At 40.1% G+C, this 21,479-nt stretch overlaps 1 protein-coding gene across 1 annotated transcript in view; it reads left to right on the top strand.

Annotated features, from left to right (window-relative positions):
• The window catches only part of SLC1A3 (solute carrier family 1 member 3), a 64,675-nt gene that overhangs the window by 22,228 nt on the left and 20,968 nt on the right, over positions 1 to 21,479 (top strand). Inside the window, exon 3 of the mRNA XM_020795674.3 lies at positions 593 to 730. Within this exon, the coding sequence (XP_020651333.1) occupies positions 593 to 730 (138 nt within the window). The remainder of the gene's footprint in view (positions 1 to 592; positions 731 to 21,479) is intronic.

The following is a 21,479-nucleotide window of genomic DNA, read 5'->3' as shown; positions in this document are numbered from 1 at the left end:
TTGCTAAAGACAGAGTTGTTCAGAGAAGCATTTGGTGGCAACCTCTTATGCTTTTTTATACCATTGCCCTGCCATTTTATAATTTTAAATTGTATTATAAAGTACTGTTATATCTTGGCGTTCACATTTGAAACATTTATTTTATTATCTGACTTGTTGGTGATTTTAGCATGTTAGCCTGCCCTCCACACCTGTGCAGCAACCAGAAGATGACATGACTGTATTTGAATAAACATAGATTGTACATGAAAAAAATAAAATATCCCCTGAAAATAAGCCCTAATGTGTTTTTGGAGCAAAATTTAATACAGTATAGGACCCTGTCTTATTTTGGGGAAAACACGGTACATACATACATACATACATACATACATACATACATACAGACAGACAGACAGACAGACAGACAGACAGACAGACAGACAGACAGACAGACAGACAGACATGAATGCACGCATGCATGCATGCATGCATGCACTCATTTTCTTGTGTAGTTCAGTGAGCTCTCTGTTCATTTATAGTTGCCCAGAACCTCTGTAATTATGCAATTTTTGTTTAAGACAGAAGTCTCATGATTCTTCTTTCTTCTTAGGCGTCATCCTTGGATTTGGTCTTCGGTCGTACCACTTCAGCTATCGAGAGGTGAAGTACTTTTCCTTCCCGGGTGAACTCCTAATGAGAATGTTGCAGATGCTGGTTTTGCCTCTCATTGTATCCAGCTTAGTAACAGGTACCAAGTGATTTTTTTCCCTTCTCACGGCTACACCAATTTCCTTCTGCATTTTGCTACTGCTACTGTTACCCTTTTAGATTATTTTTCTTAAGGTCAAACATTAATTGATCAATTGGTTGTAAAGAACACACGCACGTTTAGACATCAAAATAGTCTACTGCATAGACTGAACTTCTGTGAGAATCTTCCATCTAATATCGATTATTCTATATTTAAAACTTGTGACATTAATGACAAAAGGGCTATTCCCATTTAGACATATTTTCCAGAAGGTCTACTTTTGATTTACCAGGAAACTATAGGAGAACTGGGTGCAATGTTCTCTCCCTTGAACCCTTGTAAAAATTACAATACAGAAGTGTATGTGCCATGGACTCTAAAACTCCAGCACTACATGGACATCACCTTTGGTCATGAGGTATACTGTGGAAACTCCCTTCCATCAGCATAGCATTAACCCTTGAGAAGAGAGAATTTCTCCTTGTACTCACTCCTGGTTTATTTACATAAGAACCACATTTGTTGCTATAAAGAAACCTTCTAATCCTAACACTTCAGGAGAACAGGATACATTGGACAGAGTTAGCAAATTCTGGCTGTCAATATCAAAGATAATCTGCTATATCACAAATTTGGTTTGCCTGCTGTTACATCTACAAGGTTTTGCTAAGCTAAAAGGGCACGTGGTGAAACCTTTTGAACCACAAGCCCCCCCCCCCGAGGAGACATTTGGGTCCTTCATTGTCAAGATGACCTGAGAATCTTCATTTTTGCTATGGGACAAAGTTATCAGTGAGCATAGAGCACAGTAGCTTTAGAAGAGGTAGCTATGTTAGCCTTGTGCTAGCATAACAGGTAAAAAACAAAAAAGAAAAAGAAAAAAGAGAAAAAGACAAAAACATTGTGGTACTTTATAGACTAGTTGCTATATTTCAGTGTGAACTTTTTGTGGACAAGTTCCCTTCTTCAGACAAATAGAGAGCAGGACCACCAACAGGGATTTTAAAGGCTTCCCCTCCATCCAAAGGATCACAGTGGCTTCCCCTGGGCAGATTGCATCCCAACAGAGCCACAGAACCTGAAGGGGAGGAATAGGAAGTTTTAAATGAAATTAAAATAAAGATTAATGATGCTAGGTGGTGGTATCATCAACCGTTACATGGCATAGTTGCACCAGCTAGACTTCAGCTGACACGTAGTTTGACATGATCTTTTTTCTTAGGAACATTCATTAGAAGCTTAGCACCAAAGAAACAAAATAATTTTTAGAGCTAAAATAATATGGCTGCGCGGTCATGCCATATATGCTCCACCAATGTGTTTTATGCCCTTTTTTTGGCATTACATAAACCAGAAGTGGGCCATCTCATCTCAGCAGATTTGGGAGACAGTTTTTTGCCTCCAGACACACTAGGTCCAGAAATTGTTATTTTCAGCCAGATAGATAGATGGATAGACCAGCACAAACTCTACTGCTCTTGGAAGCTTCCAGCGATGTAAATAGTGCTATTTTAACCTACACTCTTAAAAATTAATTCAGAGTCCTCCACTGAAGTTTTTAGCTACACTGAGCCCTGTTTTACATGAAACAAAAGGATTTCTAAAAAGAAAAGAGAGGGTGGCGGAAAAGAGAGTTTGCTATTTAGGTAGGGCTTGGACTATTATGATTTGCAGTCAGACTTTGCAGTGTCTTAAAGTATATTTTCATCTGCTCTTTGTGACTCCAACATCCAACAATAATATTATGCCTTTTTTAAAAAAACCTCTTTTCTTTCATGTATTGTTGCTTGGCAAATATGGTCTCCTGCATTTCTTTTTAATTAAGTGCACACAAATGTTAACATTTTGAAACATCTTTGCAAACCAAATGTCAGCCTTGGAACTGCAGAAAGAAGGTACGAATAAGTTCCACTCACTTACCAACAATCCCCGAACTTAAGTGAGAAGGATTGAAATAATAGACGTGTTTCTCTGTTGTCTAGCTTTACAGAGGCAGCGGCAAATCTATGGCAAAACATGATCTGTTGGGAACCATTGTATACTAGGTGTTGGTGTTAGAGTTTTATTTGCAACCTTGCATGCTATATATAGTTTGTGTGACTGTTAGGGATTTTTCTAGGCTGGTGTGATTGTCTGTCCAGCACTAACCAATCGTTCCTTCCAGCCTTTCTATTCAAAGAGGACCCCACTTTTCTGTTGAGTGTATTCATGGTTGGTGGCAGTGTTTTGTTTGCAGTTGATCTGTTTGGTTGGTTACTAAGCACATGTGCAGTAAAGAAAGCCGCATACACAAATCTTTAATTTTGAACAACTGTTAAGTAAAACATGTTTTCATTCTTTCTCCTACAGATGTCTCAGAGTTAATTATTAAAACTGCAAGTGTCAGTTAATGAAAAAGGTTAGACTCTGGGGATCTCTGTGCTTCTACTGCTAGAAAAGGGGAATTTTACCAGATATTCAAAATTCTGCAACAGATTGTGGGCCTAGAGACCAGAGATATATACAGATAGCTTTAGGGTATTGTTTTTCAAAGTGTTTGTATTTTTGTATTCGCGAAGGCTTTCATGGCCGGGATCTAATGGTTGTTGTGGGTTTTTCGGGCTCTTTGGTTGTGTTCTGGAGGTTGCTCTTCCTAACGTTTCGCCAGTCTCTGTGGCCGGCATCTTCAGAGGACAGCACTCTGTGCTCTGGTGAAGTTGGCTTGGGAGTGGAGTATTTATGTCTGTGAGATGGGCTTTTGTCTTTTTCTGTAGATGGGTGATTAGTGTGTCTTGTTGTAGGTGTATTGTTGTGATAAGAAGGAGAGATTATCTGTCACTGTGGTTGATGGGTGTCATTAGCTGGTCTTTTGTGTGCAGTGATCCCTGGTCCTTGTGGCTGGGTAGAGTTCATTGACCTTTTGTACGCTGTATTTTTGAGAGCTGAGAGCCAAGTTTTGTTGAGTTTCAAACTTTCCTCTTTTTTGTTGAAGTTCTGTTGGTGCTTGTGGATTTCGGTGGCTTCCCTGTGCAGTCTGACGTAATGATTGCTGGTGTTGTCCAGTATTTCAGTATTTTGAAACAGAATTTCATGTCCAGTTTGTTTTAGGGCATGTTTAGCTACTGATGATTTTTCCAGTTGTTTTAGTCTGTAGTGTCTCTCATGTTCTTTGATTCTGGTGTGGATGCTTCATTTTGTAGTTCCAATATATACCTGTCCATAACTGCAAGGTATCTGGTATACTCCTGCAGTGGTGAGGGGGTCCCTTCTGTCCTTTGCTGACTGTCACATTTGTTGTATTTTGTGGTTGGTCTGAATACTGTTTGTAGGTTGTGTTTTTTCAAAAGTTTCCCCATGCGGTCTGTTACCCCTTTGATGTATGGCAGAAATACTTTATTTGTGGGTGGCTGTTTTTCTTCTTCAGTTTAGTGTTGTTTTCTTGGTTTGATGGCTCTTGTGATTTCATTTTTGGAGTAGCCATTTGCCTGTAGGGCCCAAGTCAGATGATTGAGTTCAGTGCTGAGAAACTGAGCTTCACAGTTCCAATTTGTACGGTCTACCAGTGTTTTGATTCAGCCTCTTTTTTGCTGTGGGTGGTGGTTGGTGTTTTTGTGTAGGTACTGGTCTGTGTGGGTGGGTTTTCTGTAGACTTTGTGTCCCAGTCGGAGGTCAGTTTTACGTAGGGCCATGACATCTAAGAACAGGAGTTGGCCCTCTATTTCTTTTTTCATGGTGTTTATTTGGGTGGATGCTGTTGAGATGGTTGAGAAATTCTTCCAATTTTTCTTCACTGTGGTTCCAAACTGCGAAGGTTTCATCCATGTATCAGAACCAGACTGTGGGTGCGAGGGGTACCGAGGCCAGGGCAATTTTTCAAAATGCTCCATGTAGAAGTTTGCTATAACCGAGCTGAGGGGGCTCCCCATGGCCACTCCATCTGTCTGTTCATAGAATTCATTAGCCCACTGGAAATAGCTGGTCATTAGGCAGTGTTGGAAGAGGGCCTTGATGTCTTCTGGAGAGATCTGCTGTATGAGTGTCAGGATGTCCTTTATTGGTACCTTAGTGAACAGGGATATTACATCAAAATGAATCAGCCTGTCCCCAGGGTTGAGTTTTACAGTGCTGATCTTGCTTATGAAATGTCCTGAGTCTTTGTTTGTATTTTTTCTTCTTTCCACACCCACTCCAACTCCTTAATATCATCAGGCCCTTTAATGAGGGAATGAAGGGCACTGTAGTTTTTGATGGCTCAACATCAGATCCCTTTGACATCTGAAGTGGAGTGAAACAGGGCTGTGTCCTCGCACCGACCCTGTTTGGGATCTTTTTTGCTGTCATGCTGAAGCACTCCTTTGGAACTGCAACAGAAGGCATTTATCTCCACACTAGATCAGATGGAAAGCTCTTTAATCTCTCTAGATTGATAGCGAAGAGCAAAATCCAACTGAAATGCATGTGGGACTTCCTCTTTGCTGATGATGCAGCCATTGTTGCCCACTCTGCTGAAGACCTCCAACAGCTCATGAATCATTTTAGCAAGGCCTGCCAAGACTTTGGACTTACAATCAGCCTGAAGAAAACACAAGTCATGGGCCAGGGTGTGGACTCACCTCCCTCTATTCCATCTCCACGCAAGAATTGGAGGTTGTTCATGACTTCGTGTACCTTGGCTCAACAATCTCTCCCTAGATGTTGAGCTGGATAAACGTGTTGGCAAGGCAGTTACCATGTTCCCAAGACTCACAAAGACAGTATGTCTCAATAAGAAGCTGATAGCATATACCAAGATCCAGGTTTATGGAGCCTGTGTCCTGAGCACACTTCTGTACAGTGGGGTCTTGACTTGAGAACTTAATCCGTATTGGAAGGCGGTTCTCAAGTCAAAATGTTCTCAGATCAAATCTGCATTTCCCATAGGAATGCATTGAAAACCATTTGATCCGTATCTGCTCTTTTCCGTCCATAGAAACTAATGGGAAGCTGCTATTCCGCCTTCGACCACTAGAGGGGGATATTTTGTTTCTTTTTTTCTTAGGTCAAGAAAGGTTCAGGGAAGGCAGGGAAAATACTCCAGGCAGTACAGTACCAGGCGGTCCGAAGACTGTCTCCCAATCCACTCTCTAAACGCTGGGAGGAGTGAGGAAGCAGACAGGCACCCTTTTCACTGGCCAACAGTTAACTGAAAGTTCAAATTTTGCACTTTCCCTGCCTCCCACGTGGTTTTTTTTTCAGTTCTTAACTCAAATCTAAGTATGTAAGTCAAATCAATATTTTTCTATGAGTGTGGTTCTTAAGTCAAAATGTTCTTAACTCAAGCCGTTCTTAAGTCAAGACCCCACTGTACTGCAGAGTCCTGGACTCTTTGTGCACAGCAGGAGAGGAAGCTGAACATATTCCATATGCGTTGTCTCCGACTGATTTTTGTTATCACCTGGCAGGACTAAGTTCCAAATAGAGTAGTCCTAGATTGAGCTGGAATTTTTATCATGTATACATTATTGAAACAGTGACGTTCATGTTGGCTTTGGCATGTTGTGAGAATGGCTGATCATCGGATTCCAAAAGATCTCCTGTATGGAGAATTAGTGCAGGGAAATCACCCCAGAGGGAGACCACAGCTGCAATACAAGCATCTCTGCAAGTGGGATCTGACGGCCTTGGGAATGGACCTCACCAGATGGGAAATCCTGACATCTGAGTGTTCAGCCTGGAGGCAGGCAGCACATTGTGACCTCTCCCAATTTGAAGAGACCCTTGTCCAGTAGGCCGAGGCAAAGAGAAAGTGATGAAAGCAGCAAAATCAGGGATCTGGACAGGGGACAGATTGGATTTGTCTTCAGTGTGGAAGGGATTGTCACTCTCAAATTGGCCTTCTCAGCTACACTAGATGCTGTTCCAAGTCTTCCATACAGAGCATGTTACCATAATCTCTCGAGACTGAAGGATGCCTAATCTAACCCCATATGTGAATGCAGAGAAAGAACTGCAGTTTCTTTTCTGAGATTCTTAATTAACTTGATCAGAAATAGAAATAAAATTTCTCTTTTGTCTTGGTCTTGATCACACAATTTGTTTTAAACTTCCCAAGTTAACACCTCTGAATTTTTCTCAATGGAAAAACGTCTGCAGTTTGACCTCAGAGCTTTAAATGTGTATGATTGTTTACAAAGACCAACAGAAGCACGGACCAAAATTAAAGGGGAATATTAGGATTCTGTAGATAAAGCGATAATTTCACAGTCTTACAGATAAATAGATGATGTGCTGTATATTAAAACCTTTGAAAATACCAAAGAGATGCTAAAGCACCTGAGAGAGCCTATGGTTTTTCCAGAGGCAATTTTTATTAGGGAACTCATACAGCTCCATCTTAACAACAAACAAGATTGTAAAAAGCAATCTTGCTGGATTAACAGTGTTTTATAATTTAAGTTTAAATGGCTTTGAACTGACTGCATTGCTGGGTGAATGCTTCGATGCTTTTGTATCTCTCTTGTATAGCGAAGTTCCCAAGAGTGTTTGTGGTGTCTGAGGGAAGAGTACATTAACCAAAAAGGCTCCCCAAGACCTCAACAGAAAGAATGCATGGCCCATAATTGTGAACAGAAATCAAATGACTAGATAATTGACTTAAGGTGCACCAGTCATTGAACACATCAAAATGATTTCTTTATAACTCTAGATGAAATAGAAATATTCAAGTTACTAATAGCAATTGCATGAAAACTTAAGAGAAAAGAACTGGAACTTCGCAATGTGAACTGCCTGTTGAAATGTGTGAGAACTATTAGTGATTTACTGTATGTTCCTGAACTAGAATGAAACATGCTTGGGTGATAAAGATTTCCCTATACATTTTGGAAATGGACAGTGTACAGTAATGAAAGACGGTGGAATATATGCATAGTGACGAAAATCTTTATGTATCAGATCCAGCATCCTGGTACTTCTCTCAGTCCTTGGGAAAAATGAGGGCCTAACACTCTCTTCTGTTATAAAGCTTACACACCTGGTTGTGTTGGTTGCATCATGTGGGTTTATCTGGATACCTATAGCACATTTTTGTTTTGCAGCTAAATTGCTTTTGGATTTCTTTATATAAAACAACAATATCACAGTTCCATACTGTTGCCATCTTCTCTTGAACTTACACTCAGTTGATCTGTTGTGGTTCATCTAAAACAAAGGTCTCCAACCCTTGGTCCATGGCCCGGTGCGGGTCCATGGACTGAGCCAGATTGGGCCGCAGAGAGAGACTTCTCCCCACCCCCGCATGCACTCCCCCCCTGCACAGCCTGTTTGTGCCTGTGCAAGTGCCGGCACGAGTGCTACGCCGCCCTTTGCACATGCGCACAAGCACAGGGGGTGCCCCGCCTTCCCCAGCTGGTCCGCGGGGCTAAAAAGGTTGGGGACCGCTGATCTAAAAGATTCCGTTTATAGACATCATTAGATTTATGTGGAACGTACAGAACTGAGTCCTGGCAATTATGCGTGGCAGTTGACAGGAGAAGAATCCTGATCAGTATTGAGCTGCAGAGAGCTACCATTTAAATTTACTACACTGTCCCTTATGTAGCAAGGTTACAAGTCTAGGGCACTGTGGGAAAATAAAATGGAGGCTGCCAGATTCAGCTGCTCTGTGCTGATTGGAACAGAGGGAGAAACATTATATGGAATCTAGAGCAAATATCAATGATTGGCCTCTGGTGGGCACTGGATGCAGGCAGCTAGGCAGATATTCCACATACTGACTCTGACCCTATAGCTTATCCTTCATTACTGGTATGTATGGCCACGGTGAGACAAATGGGACCAGTCTCACTGCATGTGTACCCTAGAGGGCACCCCCTGGTATCCATTACACTGTGAAGAGGTTCCTTGACATAAACTTCGTAAAGCACGCATATAAAGGAAGGCAAGTTGTTTGAAATTCTGCTCCGTTCAGACAGCCCCATACTCTGAAACAAAGGTGGAGAAGGTATTTAGCATTCCAAGTACACACGTCAATCTCTGCTTATTTCAGTCTTACAAGAGTTTGTGTTTTTTCACTGTTAGACAAGATTAATTGTAGTACAAGGTTTTGAGACGAACTACAGGGTTTTTACATAGATGTTTTGTTCTTGTGCCTAATGATGAAAAATGGGAAAAATCTTGTAGAAAAATCTTTTCTCTCAAAGTATCAAAATTCTCTCAAAGTATCAAAATTCCCCTTTCAAGAATGAGAAAATGTATGTCTGAGAGAGAGAGAGAGAGAGAGACAAAGAAAGAGAAAAAGAAAGAGAGGTGGGGAGAGAGAGAGAGATCTTTGATATTCATAGTCGTAACTGAGGGCTTAAGGGCCATTGAAACAAAATTTCAGGAGAAATAAGCCTGCATCATAATGTCATAGATTTTATTCAGACTTTAAGAATTTATGGGTGCTGTTCATGTATAGGTATGTTTTGAAATTTTAGTGAGTCAGCTATAGTTGAATTAATAAATCTTATGAATGCTTGCAATTTGTTCATCCTCTGGAAGAGTACCCCTTGAAATCAAATTCCTTAGCACAGCTAAACATTAATTAGGGCTTTCCCAACCTGACATTTTCCAAGACTGCCACTCTTAGTCTTATCCCAGTGATGGGACTGGTTGTGCTGGATGGGGTGACGGGCACTATAGTCCGGCCCTTCTGAAAGGTAGCTAATTGGGAAGATTGATCTAGGACTATATTCTTTATTGTAAATTGCCGGCTACTTAATATAAATCAAAGTCTTGCAACAATGTGAATAAAAAAATAGGGGGAAATAGCCATGATTTATCTTGCTGGAAGAAAAGCACATGTGGATAAAAAATGAATATAATTTCCATGATCTAGAAGGATTTTCTTCCAGATGCCATGCATCTGCTTGCCCAATTGGTGTTTTGAAGAGACGTTTCACTGTCTCTTGTCAAATTTTATGAATCACAGAAGTTCAGAAGGAGTTTGGGGTTTTTCTTGCCTAACCCACAATTCCTTGGAGGAAACTTCTAACTATAGCATTCCATCTTAACAAAGGCTTCAAGCCTGAGAACACTTATCTGTGACAGGAAGCTCACCATTTACTAAGACTGTTCCACTGTTCAACAGCTATTATCATTAGGAACTATAGCCAAAATCTGCTTTATTCTAATTTTTACCCATTATTGTTCAACTTATTTTGCCCACCCATGGCAACTAGGCTACTATGTCTGCTTATCCTGCACCCCCATGAGTGTATTTAACCATAAAGTGTCGATATCTGTGTTTGGTGCTTTGTCCTCAGCGTTCATTTTCTTCTCCACTTCCTGCACCCTGTTGTTCCAGAAATGCTTCTCTCCAGTCTCATTGCGCTTGACAGATAAAAGACAACAAACACCATCATGGTCATAACTCCCTTACCCTTCACTGTGGAATTTCCTTTGAAGGAGCATCATGAAATGGTTGTTGAGTTTCATCTCTCATTAGAGGCAGAATTGCTGCTGTCCCTCTACCAGCCAGCGTTTTTTTTCCCAGTGAGGCCATGAACTCTGACCCTCGTTTCTTGATGTCAGAATGCAATGCCTGATTGTGGACCTGGAAATCTGGTTTTTATGTAATACCTTGACCCCTGCCTACAGCTAGAGGGGAAAAACTCCATGGCTTCAATTTCAAATGAATGCCACCTTACTGGTTTTCATTTCCTTCTTCAGGTTTAGTAGAGATATAAGAACTTGTAAGATCTGGCCTAGAATGAAGCTTGACGCCTCAATTTTCTATGCCATTCACAGGTCACAAATGTGGAAGGAATGTTATGGTAAATTTTTTTCAAGGACACCAAAGCGGGGAAGGCAGCTAGCATATAAACCACCAGGGCTAATAGTGTCCTGGCATCTGGCAGCAACTGTGGCTTTGTCACGAGGACTTTGTAGATGGGGAGGAAGCCAACCCATCAGGAGAAATATTTCCAGCCCCCATTCTGTACCAGAAAAAGTGGGCAGCTTTGGCAGGCATAAGGGATGCTGCAAGCTGCACAAGGCCCAGATAGGGCCAGAAGTGGCCAAAGGTTTTTTAAAAAGTCCAAATGACTGGATGCCCACTTCTAGTTTTAAATTGGGGCAATGAGGGGACGGCACCATTATGCAAAAAGCAATCTTTGCTTTCAGTCTTTTGAACTCGGGGGGTTCAGGAGGCTTCATAGGGGTCTGGTCCCCCCAAAAAATGGTTTAGAAGCTGCTGTTTCCACATACCTGTTCTGTGGAATGATTTGGACATGTGGCAACTTAAAAGCTTTGTGTTACTTCTGCCATGACTGCAAAATGTGCAGTGTTTTTTTGGGGGGGGCTCAACCTCAAGGCCCTTCCTCATATCTAAACCTACAGTGCCCCGAATTTGAACAGAATGTTCTTTTTTATCTAGTTTGTTTGTTTGTTTATATCCTACCTTTCTTATAAGGATCCAAGGCAGCTTACAGTATTAAAACAAACAAAGTTAAAAGCAAAGTAATAAATTATTATATTATTAAAAAGGCATGGAGTTGGACATTGCCAAAGTTCACACTGTTGCTTATCATTGCTATAGCTTGTGTCTAAACAATGGAGAAATAACTCCAGCTATTGAATTTAATACTGTAACAAGGAACATCAGAAACGTCTGATTTACTAATTATCAACCCTTTTATTGTCCAGACAGACTCATTTGTTTTTCTGTTTGTCTGTTTATAATATTTTTACCCGCTTTTCTCCTCAAAAAGGGCCCAAGGGGGCTTACATCATTGAAAGACAATATTTAAAGCTGAAAACAATGAGTACAGAAAGGCAGATTACATCATTAAAAGGCAATATTAAAGCTAAAAACAACAACTACACCAGTCTGGCCTCCTGTGGGAGGGAGTTCCAAAGTCTGGGAGCAGCAACAGAGAAGGCTGTCTCCTCTGTCACCATCAGATGCACCTGGGAAGGTGGTGGGATTGGGAGATAAAGCCTCTCCTGATGATCTTAACACCTGAGACAGCTCATAAGGGGAGACACAGTCTTTGAAATAGCTTGGACCCAGGCCATTTAGGGCTTTATAGTGAAAAAAATATAGTACTTTTATTGTGCCTAGAAACTGATCGGCAGCTAGTCGAGTTTCTATAACTGGGGGGAGGATGTAGTCTACATTTTGGGTTCTCTGAGGCTAATACTGCTAAACTCACTTTAATGATTATTTTAAGGTATCTTTAGTATAAGGATATTCCTCATCTGTACAGCAAGCAATTTCTTTTCTAAAGAGCGTGTTAGCAAAATAATCAGGTTTTCCCTGACTCCTCCTCTGGGAGGAGAGTTATTTCTTTATCTGATATAACTTCGAATCTCTGCTTATTGCCCTTCCAATAGGACTGCTTTGGTGGAGAACCAATGTAGTATAGTAATTAGAGTGTTGACCTGACTCACAAGAAATCACGCTGCCACAGAGACAAGGCCATTGATGCTCTCTCATAACAGAAATAGACAAGGTGCTCAGCTTTGCAATTAGAGAGTGATAAGTCATTATCCCTCCAAATATGCCTTGCTTTAAAGTTTTCGTGTCCGTTCAGTTAACTTGCAAAATAACCCCACATCTCGCACTGACTGAACAGGAATATGTTAATTAGCAACTTGGCACAAAATAAATATTAAAGATGTACCACCTCTAATGACAAAGCTGTTGTCTCATCTGTTACCACTGTCTGCCTGATCTGCCTCACAGGATTGCTGTGATGATAAATGGCACCTCAATCTACAGTGGGGTCTCAACTTACGAACGGCTCAACATACGAACGTTTCGACTTACGAACCGCTCTCATAGGAATATATGGACTCGACTTACGAACTTAGATTCGAGTTACGAACTCTTTTTTTCCTTTTTTTAAAAGCTAAGTCATCTTAGGTTAAAAGGAAAAAAGAAAAAAATATCCCCCTCTAGTGGCAGAAGGTGGAATAGCAGCTTCCCATTAGTTTCTGTGGATGAAAAGAGCAGATACGGATTAAATGGTTTTCAATGCATTCCTATGGGAAATGCAGATTCGACTTAAGAACTTTTCGACCTGAGAACTGCCTTCCAATACGGATTAAGTTCGTAAGTCGAGACCCCACTGTAATAGGAGGATGGGTGAGGTATACATGTAACTAATAAATAAAATGCATTGAGCTTGGTCGGTTTTAAGGATGGGTGGGGCCAATGTATATGGCACACAGCGAAAACCACTTTAGAAATATGAGGCATTATCAGTATTATCTTTGTTTTCTGTTTATGAGTTGTAACCAAAACTCAGAGTAGTACTGTGACACTAATGGGAGCAGAATAATATTGGAATGGATGAACAAACAAATGAACAAATAAATAAATATTGCCTGGCTGCACAAAATCCATATATATTTGCTGTAGTTCTGCCAGAAAATCTTATGTGGAAGATATGGTAACCAATGATAGAATCAATTGTGTCTTAAGCAGATTCAACTCTTTGTTATTTTTTCCTGTGTCAAAAGTTTGCTTCAGATGTGCTTTTAACAAGGACATTCATTTTTGTGGTAAATTGCTCTGTCCCCTTAGAGATTGGATGGCTTGGCTGAAGAAGTTCTTGTGATGAACTCGCCCTTCATTAAACCAGAGTAATTGCCTCACACTTGTTTTAACATTAGGCGGTACAGCAAAACCATCAGCTTCAGGGCTCTTTTTCTCAAGAGTAGACAGCCTTGGGTAGGAACTGACTGCAGCCTTCGCTCCAGTCACTGAGTTTTTTGTGAATGGGAAACAAAACCTTTTAGTGAGAAAAACAAAACAAAACCCTCTTACAGAACAACATGCTGATTTAAATGTCTCATCCACACACACACAAAAAGATGGTCTTTTCATGTCTCTCCTAAGCAGGTATCAGCTGTGTTTTGTTACTGGAAATTCTTGTGCTGTTATTCTCTGTCCTCCTGTGATTCTGATTCTGGGCACCAGGACAGTACCTCCTTTGTCCTCGGGCAACACAATTAGGCAGCCCAAGAGAAAGGGCCTTAGTCTGGGGCTGTCAGCTGTTACTAATCACTGTTCTATGGTTTGCTGTGAATCCCTGCTAGTCCCTACCTCCTGCTCTGCTTAGCACACATAAAGAAGATAAATTACTCCCATAGCTTCCCTTCAAAAAGCATATTGTGTGGCACATTCTAGTACCGTGGGCAAAAAAGGTGGGCTAATGCAAAGAGTTAAATTGGTCTCTGAAAAGGTCCCACAGCAGGGCCCTGCCCTGGCAGATGTGAGAAGCAGGAAATGTGCCGCTGAGCTGGGCAGCCGAAGGTTTCTTGTTACTTGAGACTTGCTGAGTTTGAGACCTGCAGCCTGAAGAGCAGCATGTCTGGGGCTTTTTCGGAGCCCGGACAGTCTTACTGTGGGACCTGGTTTCAATGCCAAGGAATTAGGGGAAGAACGTATTACTGGAAGATAAGGCTGCATCAGAACATGTACAAAATGCTTTCCGCGATCCTACAAGTAATTGCAACCTGCTCCTAAAGTCTGACACTGGAGGAGCTTGCCATTGTTTAAGACACCATCATTCCAACGAAGAACACAGGAAACATGGCACAAATTAATACCTGGCACCAATCGGCTTTGCTGCATCTGCATGTCACAGTATGTTAGCTAATTTTCCAAGCACAGTAGCTAATTGCTAATAATAGGCTTCTCTGAGAATTCATCTAATTGCCTTTTAAAAATGTTACATCTGTAAAATAATTTGTATTATTTTCTTCCATTTATTTACTATACTTTTAAACTGTCTAATAACAAAAATATTAAAATCACTTAAAATATTATATATGAACCATACTGAAAACTAGAGTACATTAAAAAACAAGTAAAACTAGCCACAAAAAGAGGAACACTGAAGTATGATGATGATCATTATCATGATCTCGTCCATGGACACAGGCTTTGCTGAAATGTGCAGACATCAGCAACTTAAAACTTTTGAAAGAGTCAAAACTTAAAAATAAAAGTAAAAGCCAGACTATGCAAAAGATATGGCCTAGAAAGGAAAAGAGTTGTTGCAGTTATGGACCAACAGTTAACAACTACAGCAAAAAAAATTAAAGATATGATAGACCCCTGAAACAATACAGTATAGGGAAAACACACAATTTTGAAATAACCAACAATTATTCACTAGGAGGAAATATAGAGCAAAAGAAATACTGCATGTAAAGATGATACTCTAAAATTTTGGAAACAAATCTGGGAAAGTCCAACTGGACATAATAAAAATGACTCATGAATTAAAGACATTTGTAAAGAAAACTCAAGGAGAACATATGGATGATATTGTGATAACAACTGGAATGATTAGGAGGACAGTGAACTGTGAAAAACTGGAGTGCACCTGGACCAGAAGAGCAGCATGGATTTTGGTTAAAGCATTTAACAAATCTCCATCAATGCACAGCACTGCAATTTAATTACCTGCTTCAAAATTCTACAACTGAAGATTGAATGACAACAGGCTGCACATTTCTGATAATGAAAGATCCTCACAAAGGTAATGAACCAAGTCATTATCGACCAATTACATGAGTTCCAACAGTGTTCAAGCTGCTCACAGGAGTACTTGCAAGATCAATATGTAATTATTTAACTGAAAACTTCCTAAACCCGACTGAACAGAAAATGAACTTTTAAAAGTCCAGAGGCACGAAAGATCAGCTGCTTATTGATTACATGATACTAAAGAGTTCAGAAAGACAAAAACCAAATCTTAACGTGGCCTGGATATACTGTACAGTACTTTAAAGAGGCATTTGACTCTCATTATTGTACAGCTGGATTGATACCTGTCTGAAAATTTCTGAGATGAGCAAAAATATTCAGAAGTTTATCAAGAAAAACATGAGAAAATGGAAAACTATCTTAATGGCCTATGGTGAAGAAATTGGGGAAGTTATAATCAAAAGAGGAATATTGCAAGGGGATTCTTTGCCACCATTACTGTTTAACATCTCACTAGTCCCCATGTCAGTAATTTTAAATAAAACTGGATTGGGCTACCATATTTCAGAACAAGCAAGAAAAATCAATAATACATGGATGAACTAAAACTATATGCAAAAAGTGCCTTGGAGGTAGAATCACAGCTAAACACAGTGCAAATATTTAGTGAAGATATTCAAATAAAATTTGGAATTGACAAATACGCAGCTCTGTCTATACAGCCTGGCAAGATGCAAAAACTAGATGGAATACAGTTTAAAAATTGTGATATTATAAAATTACTATCAAATGATGACAATTATAACTTAAAAAGCAGAGACATCACCTTGCCAACAAAAGTCCGAATAGTCAAAGCTATGGTTTTTCCTGTAGTGATGTATGGAAGTGAGAGCTGGACCATAAAGAAAGCTGACCACCGAAGAATTGATGCTTTTGAATTGTGGTGCTGGAGGAGGCTCTTGAGAGTCCCCTGGATTGCAAGGAGAACAAACCTGTCCATTCTAAAGGAATTCAACCCTGAGTGCTCACTGGAAGGACAGATCCTGAAGCTGAGGCTCCAATACTTTGGCCATCTCATGAGAAGGGAAGACTCCTTGGAAAAAAAACTTGATGTTAGGAAAGTGCGACGGCAAGAGGAGAAGGGGACGACCGAGGACGAGGTGTTTGGACAGTGTCATCAAAGCTACCAACATGAATTTGACCTAACTCCGGGAGGCAGTGGAAGACAGGAGGGCCTGGCGTGCTCTGGTCCATGGGGTCACAAAGAGTCGGACACGACTAAATGACTAAACGAAACGATGAAAATTATAACTACCTTGGAATACTAGAAGCAGACAACATCCTACATGTAAAAGTTAAAGAACTGATAGAAAGGAATAGGAAATGATATCAAAAAACTACAGAAAATCTTAACATCAAAATTAAATGGTGGAAATACAATTAAAACTATAAACACCTGGGCAGTTCCAGTAATTAGATACCCAGCTGGAATAATAGATTGAATCCAAAATGAATTAGAAGAATTGGATCCAAAAACATGAAAAATAATGTCCATGCATCAGGCACTACATCCAAAAAGTGATGTGGACAGATATTTACCATGAACAATTGGAGGCTGTGGATTACTGCAAATACAGCAAGTAACACAGGAGGAAAAAAGAAACCGAAAGCTTCATTTTTGCTTCACCAGTACAACCACTCCAAACTAATGTTACAAAAGCTACAATTCAAGAAATTAATGCTAACAGCAAATGTCAACTCTGCCAAGAAAAAGATGAAACTGTGTCACACCTCATTTGCAAATGTCCAAAGATTGTACAAGCAGATTACAAAATTAGACATGCTCTGGTCATTATTGGAAAAAAAATAACTTCCCAGTCTTCAAAAACCCATGGGAACATCAGGTAGAGAAGGTGTCAGAATAATGAGGAAGTCAAGATCTTGTGGGATTTCTGGATCCAAGCTGATAGACACCTTAAACGTAACAAACCAGTCGTAGTAGTAATAGAACAAAGAAATGTCTGGGAATGCCAGAGTTGAAAATGAAGAATTGGAAAAAAATTTTAAAAACAGAGATTGGGCAATCAGTACATCTCGCTTATGGATGAAACATATCTCATTGTTCCCCATTGTAATCCAGGCTTTGGGAACAATATCAAGAAATTTCACACAGTATTATAAGCAGTTACAGATTCCAGAAATAACATCATCAGAGCTACAAAAAAACAGCATGAGAAACAATATATAGACTACATTGATATTTAACAGATACTTATGTTTTTGATTAAAACTTATATTTGTTATGCAATACCAGTCAATGTTTTTATGATTTTGATTGATTGTGCCTGGTCTTTCTGAATGATGATGATGATGATGATGATGATGATGATGATGATGATGATGATGATGATGATGATGATGATGATGGAAAACCAGCAACAAAGTAAAAGATTGTTATGCCAGGAAAACTGTTATTAAAATGGCTAGGAGGATAAGAAGATTTTCACCTGGTGAAATGAAAATTTTCACCTGGTGCCAGAAAGGTTAATGTGGGAACCAGATGAGTCTCCCTGAGGTACACAGGTCACAGATAGGATTCCACCACTGAAAAGGCACTCCTTATCTAGGCACATCCATTTATTATTGTGATATTTTGTAGCACAATGATTTTAGCTATTGTATATTCCTTGGGATTTTAACTATCATATGCTGCCTTGAAATACATATATGCCTTACAATGATGAGATGTAAATCATTATAGGAACTTTAAAAACTGCTGGATACCTCAGTGCTGTGGTTGACAGTTTGATTCCCCAGAGTGCCTTCTTGACAGGGGCTGGATTCAATGAACCATATTGCCCCTTTGAGCTCCATAAGTTCTATTATCATTGTCATTATCATTATTTTAGAAATAGGAGCATTTATCAATATTGCAATGCATCTCCATGAAACATTATGCCCTGTAACACCTTAAAGACTTAGTAACATTGGTCATTAACAGCCATGGGTATTTCCTGCTTTAATGAAAGATCAGCAACATGAAAGAGGGTCTCTTTTTTCCATGTTTCATGGCATTTTGTTGAGTGCTGAAAGGAAGCCTCTAAAACACAAATGAGTCATGATTACAAAAGAGATATGCAAAAGCATTTCATGATTCTGTCATGTTCTCTCTTTTGTGTAGCTTTTTTTCATCCTTTCCCATCCAGCAGCATCATGAGTGCTGCTATCAGCAACCAGTGAGAATATATGGGGGAGTGGGCTTTTGAATCTCTAAAAGGACCTAGATTGGTTGGAACCCAGTAAGGGGTGTTCTTTGATGTAATTGTTCATATGGATGGGACTACTGTGTGCTGCTGAGCTCCCGGTACCCTCTATCTTGGTTTGTGCTGCCTGCCTCTGTGCCTCTATATTGAATCCTTCTTTTGCTATTTTTCTTCATTGTTTAGGGTATATTTTGGTTGGGAATGCTTTATTTGCTTCTGTGTTGGGGTGTAAGAGTGGAATGTGTGACTGTGGCAGTGTGGGTATATGCTGTTATTGGTTGTACTGTTGCCTCCTTTTGGATGATATCAGTTTTCTAGTGCCATGCCCATCCTTTTAAAAATAGCTCTAAAGGGTTGTGTAGGACTTTTGGAGTGCTGGGAGAAACAAATTAGGAAACACAAAACAAATTACCTATAAGAGGTTTTCCTTTTTGTATAAAACAAAAGGTCTGGAGCACAAAAAATATGATAATGATAGAGGCATTCCTCTGAAAGTAGCTGAAATGAAACTAATAAGAAAATCTTTGCCGTGCTCATCACTAATCATTAACACTGCCACTAGCATTAACAGTAGAGTTGGCTTCCCAGCATAGATTGTGTGATGATCGCCCAACGTCACTCATGCCATTCATAGTCATGAGCTGATTTGCATGAGTCTATGAGAGGACTGGAGAGGCGGAGTCAGCAGCTACATGAGGTTTGGCAAGAGAAGGAGGAGTCAGATAGGGCTGGTTAGTCAGAGAGAGAGGGAACATACTGAGAGAGATAAAACTGTTTAAGAAAATAGGTAGAGAAGGTGGTAATGATATAGCAAGAGAAAAAAGTATGTACTGAGAGAACTGTTGATGATTTGCTTGTATATAATGTTTATCTGAGAAACTTTTGTTATTATTCAGTCTGCTTCACTTCAATAAGTTCTGTTTCTGCTCACAAGTCAAGTGTTCAGACAAACATTATTTATAGTGTGGATTGAGGTAATCCACTGGTGGCAGTGATAGGAAAACGCGACATGAGCCTTTGTGAGGGAAAGACAAGCAGGGGCTACAAGGGCGAACGCCATAGATGGTTATCCTCTACAATGGAGCTTCAATCTTCAAATTTATTTATTTATTTATTTATTTATTTATTTATTTATTTATTTATTTATTTATTTATTTATTTATATGCCGCCCACTCTACCCAAAGGTCTCTGGGCGGCATTTGAGAACTTCTATGTACTAATTGAGCCAACCTTTTCTAACAAGCTCCAAGTGCCTCCTGAGAAGTGAAACCCTTCTAGGAGTAGACGTCTCGTTGACAGCTTGCCACTTCTCCACCTGTCTGCTAACTCCCATCTGATGGCATTACCTACAATTTTGAGCAGGCACAACAGAGTACGAGTTTCTGAAGCATAGGTTTCTGATGGTCCCTTGGAGGCATCTTATCCAAGGGTGCTATCCCTAAAGGCCCAGTCTGGTGGGGTCTCTGGCTCAAGCAATTCTTGGCGAACAGGCTCAGAGGTAGTGTCAGGGCCTGCAACTGTACTCTCTTTATCTAGGTGAGTCCTTCACCTTGGGTTTGGAGTACAGGTTGGTGCTCAAATGAGTCATATCATTATTTGGTCATGGGCCATCCTTTTCTCCTTGTATATACTGTTCATATATATAAAATTCCCTCCTGTCAACTTGTTTCCCACAATATTTGTATGTTAAGGCTGATATTAATTGGATTATGTTGTTATTGGTTTTACCTATAGGCTATTAGGCCCATTTCCTTCTGCTTTTGAATGAATAATTAGAAGTATATTTCTCACATGCGTTTACTTTGGAATTCAAAGTTTCTACCCTTATTTGTTCATTTTTTGTTGTTGTCGTTCTTTAAAACTTTGTTATGTGATATATGATAGCATGGCTTGTGGTTGACGTTAAAGAGTCTAACAGGACTTCAAATTTTATATTAAGGACAGAATCGAAATTAGAAATTTGGGCACCCTGATGAAATTGCACTATCTCTCACTCACTCAGCCCTGAAACATGGCCATGAGAACACCACTACCCATGTAAGAAAAAAGATACAGAATGGAATGGATAACTTCACTACCATTAGATTCTATAGGGGAGCCTCTCATTAAACTACTCTCCTATGGATCAGGGAGGTGACTCTCTATGAGCAGTGGGACTAAGGATGTTCCCTTCTGCTTCCTAGCTGAGCATATGTAGTGAAACAGGCAATGGGATTAGGAAGACGTCTCTTTTCTCTCTCTTTTCCAGTCCCAGAAGTTTGCCTAGAGGATTCTATATGATTACTTACTTTATGTCATTAGTTATATATACTGCCCCATTACTTCACTGCACTATTCTGGGGGGTTCAAAACAATTAAAAAGACAAATAACTGTAAAATGTGTAAAACCCTTTAAAAATGTAAAAACCATCAAAGCACCAATGGTTCAAGGCACTGTTCTCTGTAAGAGCTAAAAACAGAGGCACAGGATCAGACAACATTGTTATAGAAGGCCTCCCTGAAAAGCAGCATTTTATTCTGTCTTCTAAACGTTAGCGGGGAGAGGGCCAGCTGTAGCTCCACCAAAAGCTGGTTCCATAGAATTGGTGCCACAACGAAGAAGGCCTGACTCCATGGGGAAGACTCTAGAGCCTCCCTCAGAGTGATAATATGGAAGAACATAGCCTGGGAGGATCTGGTGGTTGGGCTGATGAGATTGGGGAAAAGACACTACTACAAGTAGCGTGGTCCCAAACTGTGGAGGTTTGTGCAGCTAGGAGTCCTGGAATTACAAAAAAAATCCCATTCCTATCGCCTACTGTAACCCTAAGATAAAAGAGAACTTGGCTTCACAGGTTGCTATGCCAACCACCCTGATGTATCCCTGGTTTGCTGGACAGCAGATGCTTTGAATCTGAAAGAAAACATCAAAATGGCTCCTCCTCCTTCTTATTTTCACAAACCATACTCATTTTAAAAGTCTGTGTGACGTCTGGGTCAGAGACCAAAAGCTGCTGGCCACTTACTTAGAAGTTTGCCATTTTGGTCTGACCAAGAGAG

The sequence above is a fragment of the Pogona vitticeps genome, chromosome 2 (genome assembly GCF_051106095.1).
Source record: "Pogona vitticeps strain Pit_001003342236 chromosome 2, PviZW2.1, whole genome shotgun sequence".
NCBI classification, from domain to species: Eukaryota; Metazoa; Chordata; class Lepidosauria; order Squamata; family Agamidae; genus Pogona; species Pogona vitticeps.
This window is presented reverse-complemented; position numbering and strand designations above follow the sequence as displayed.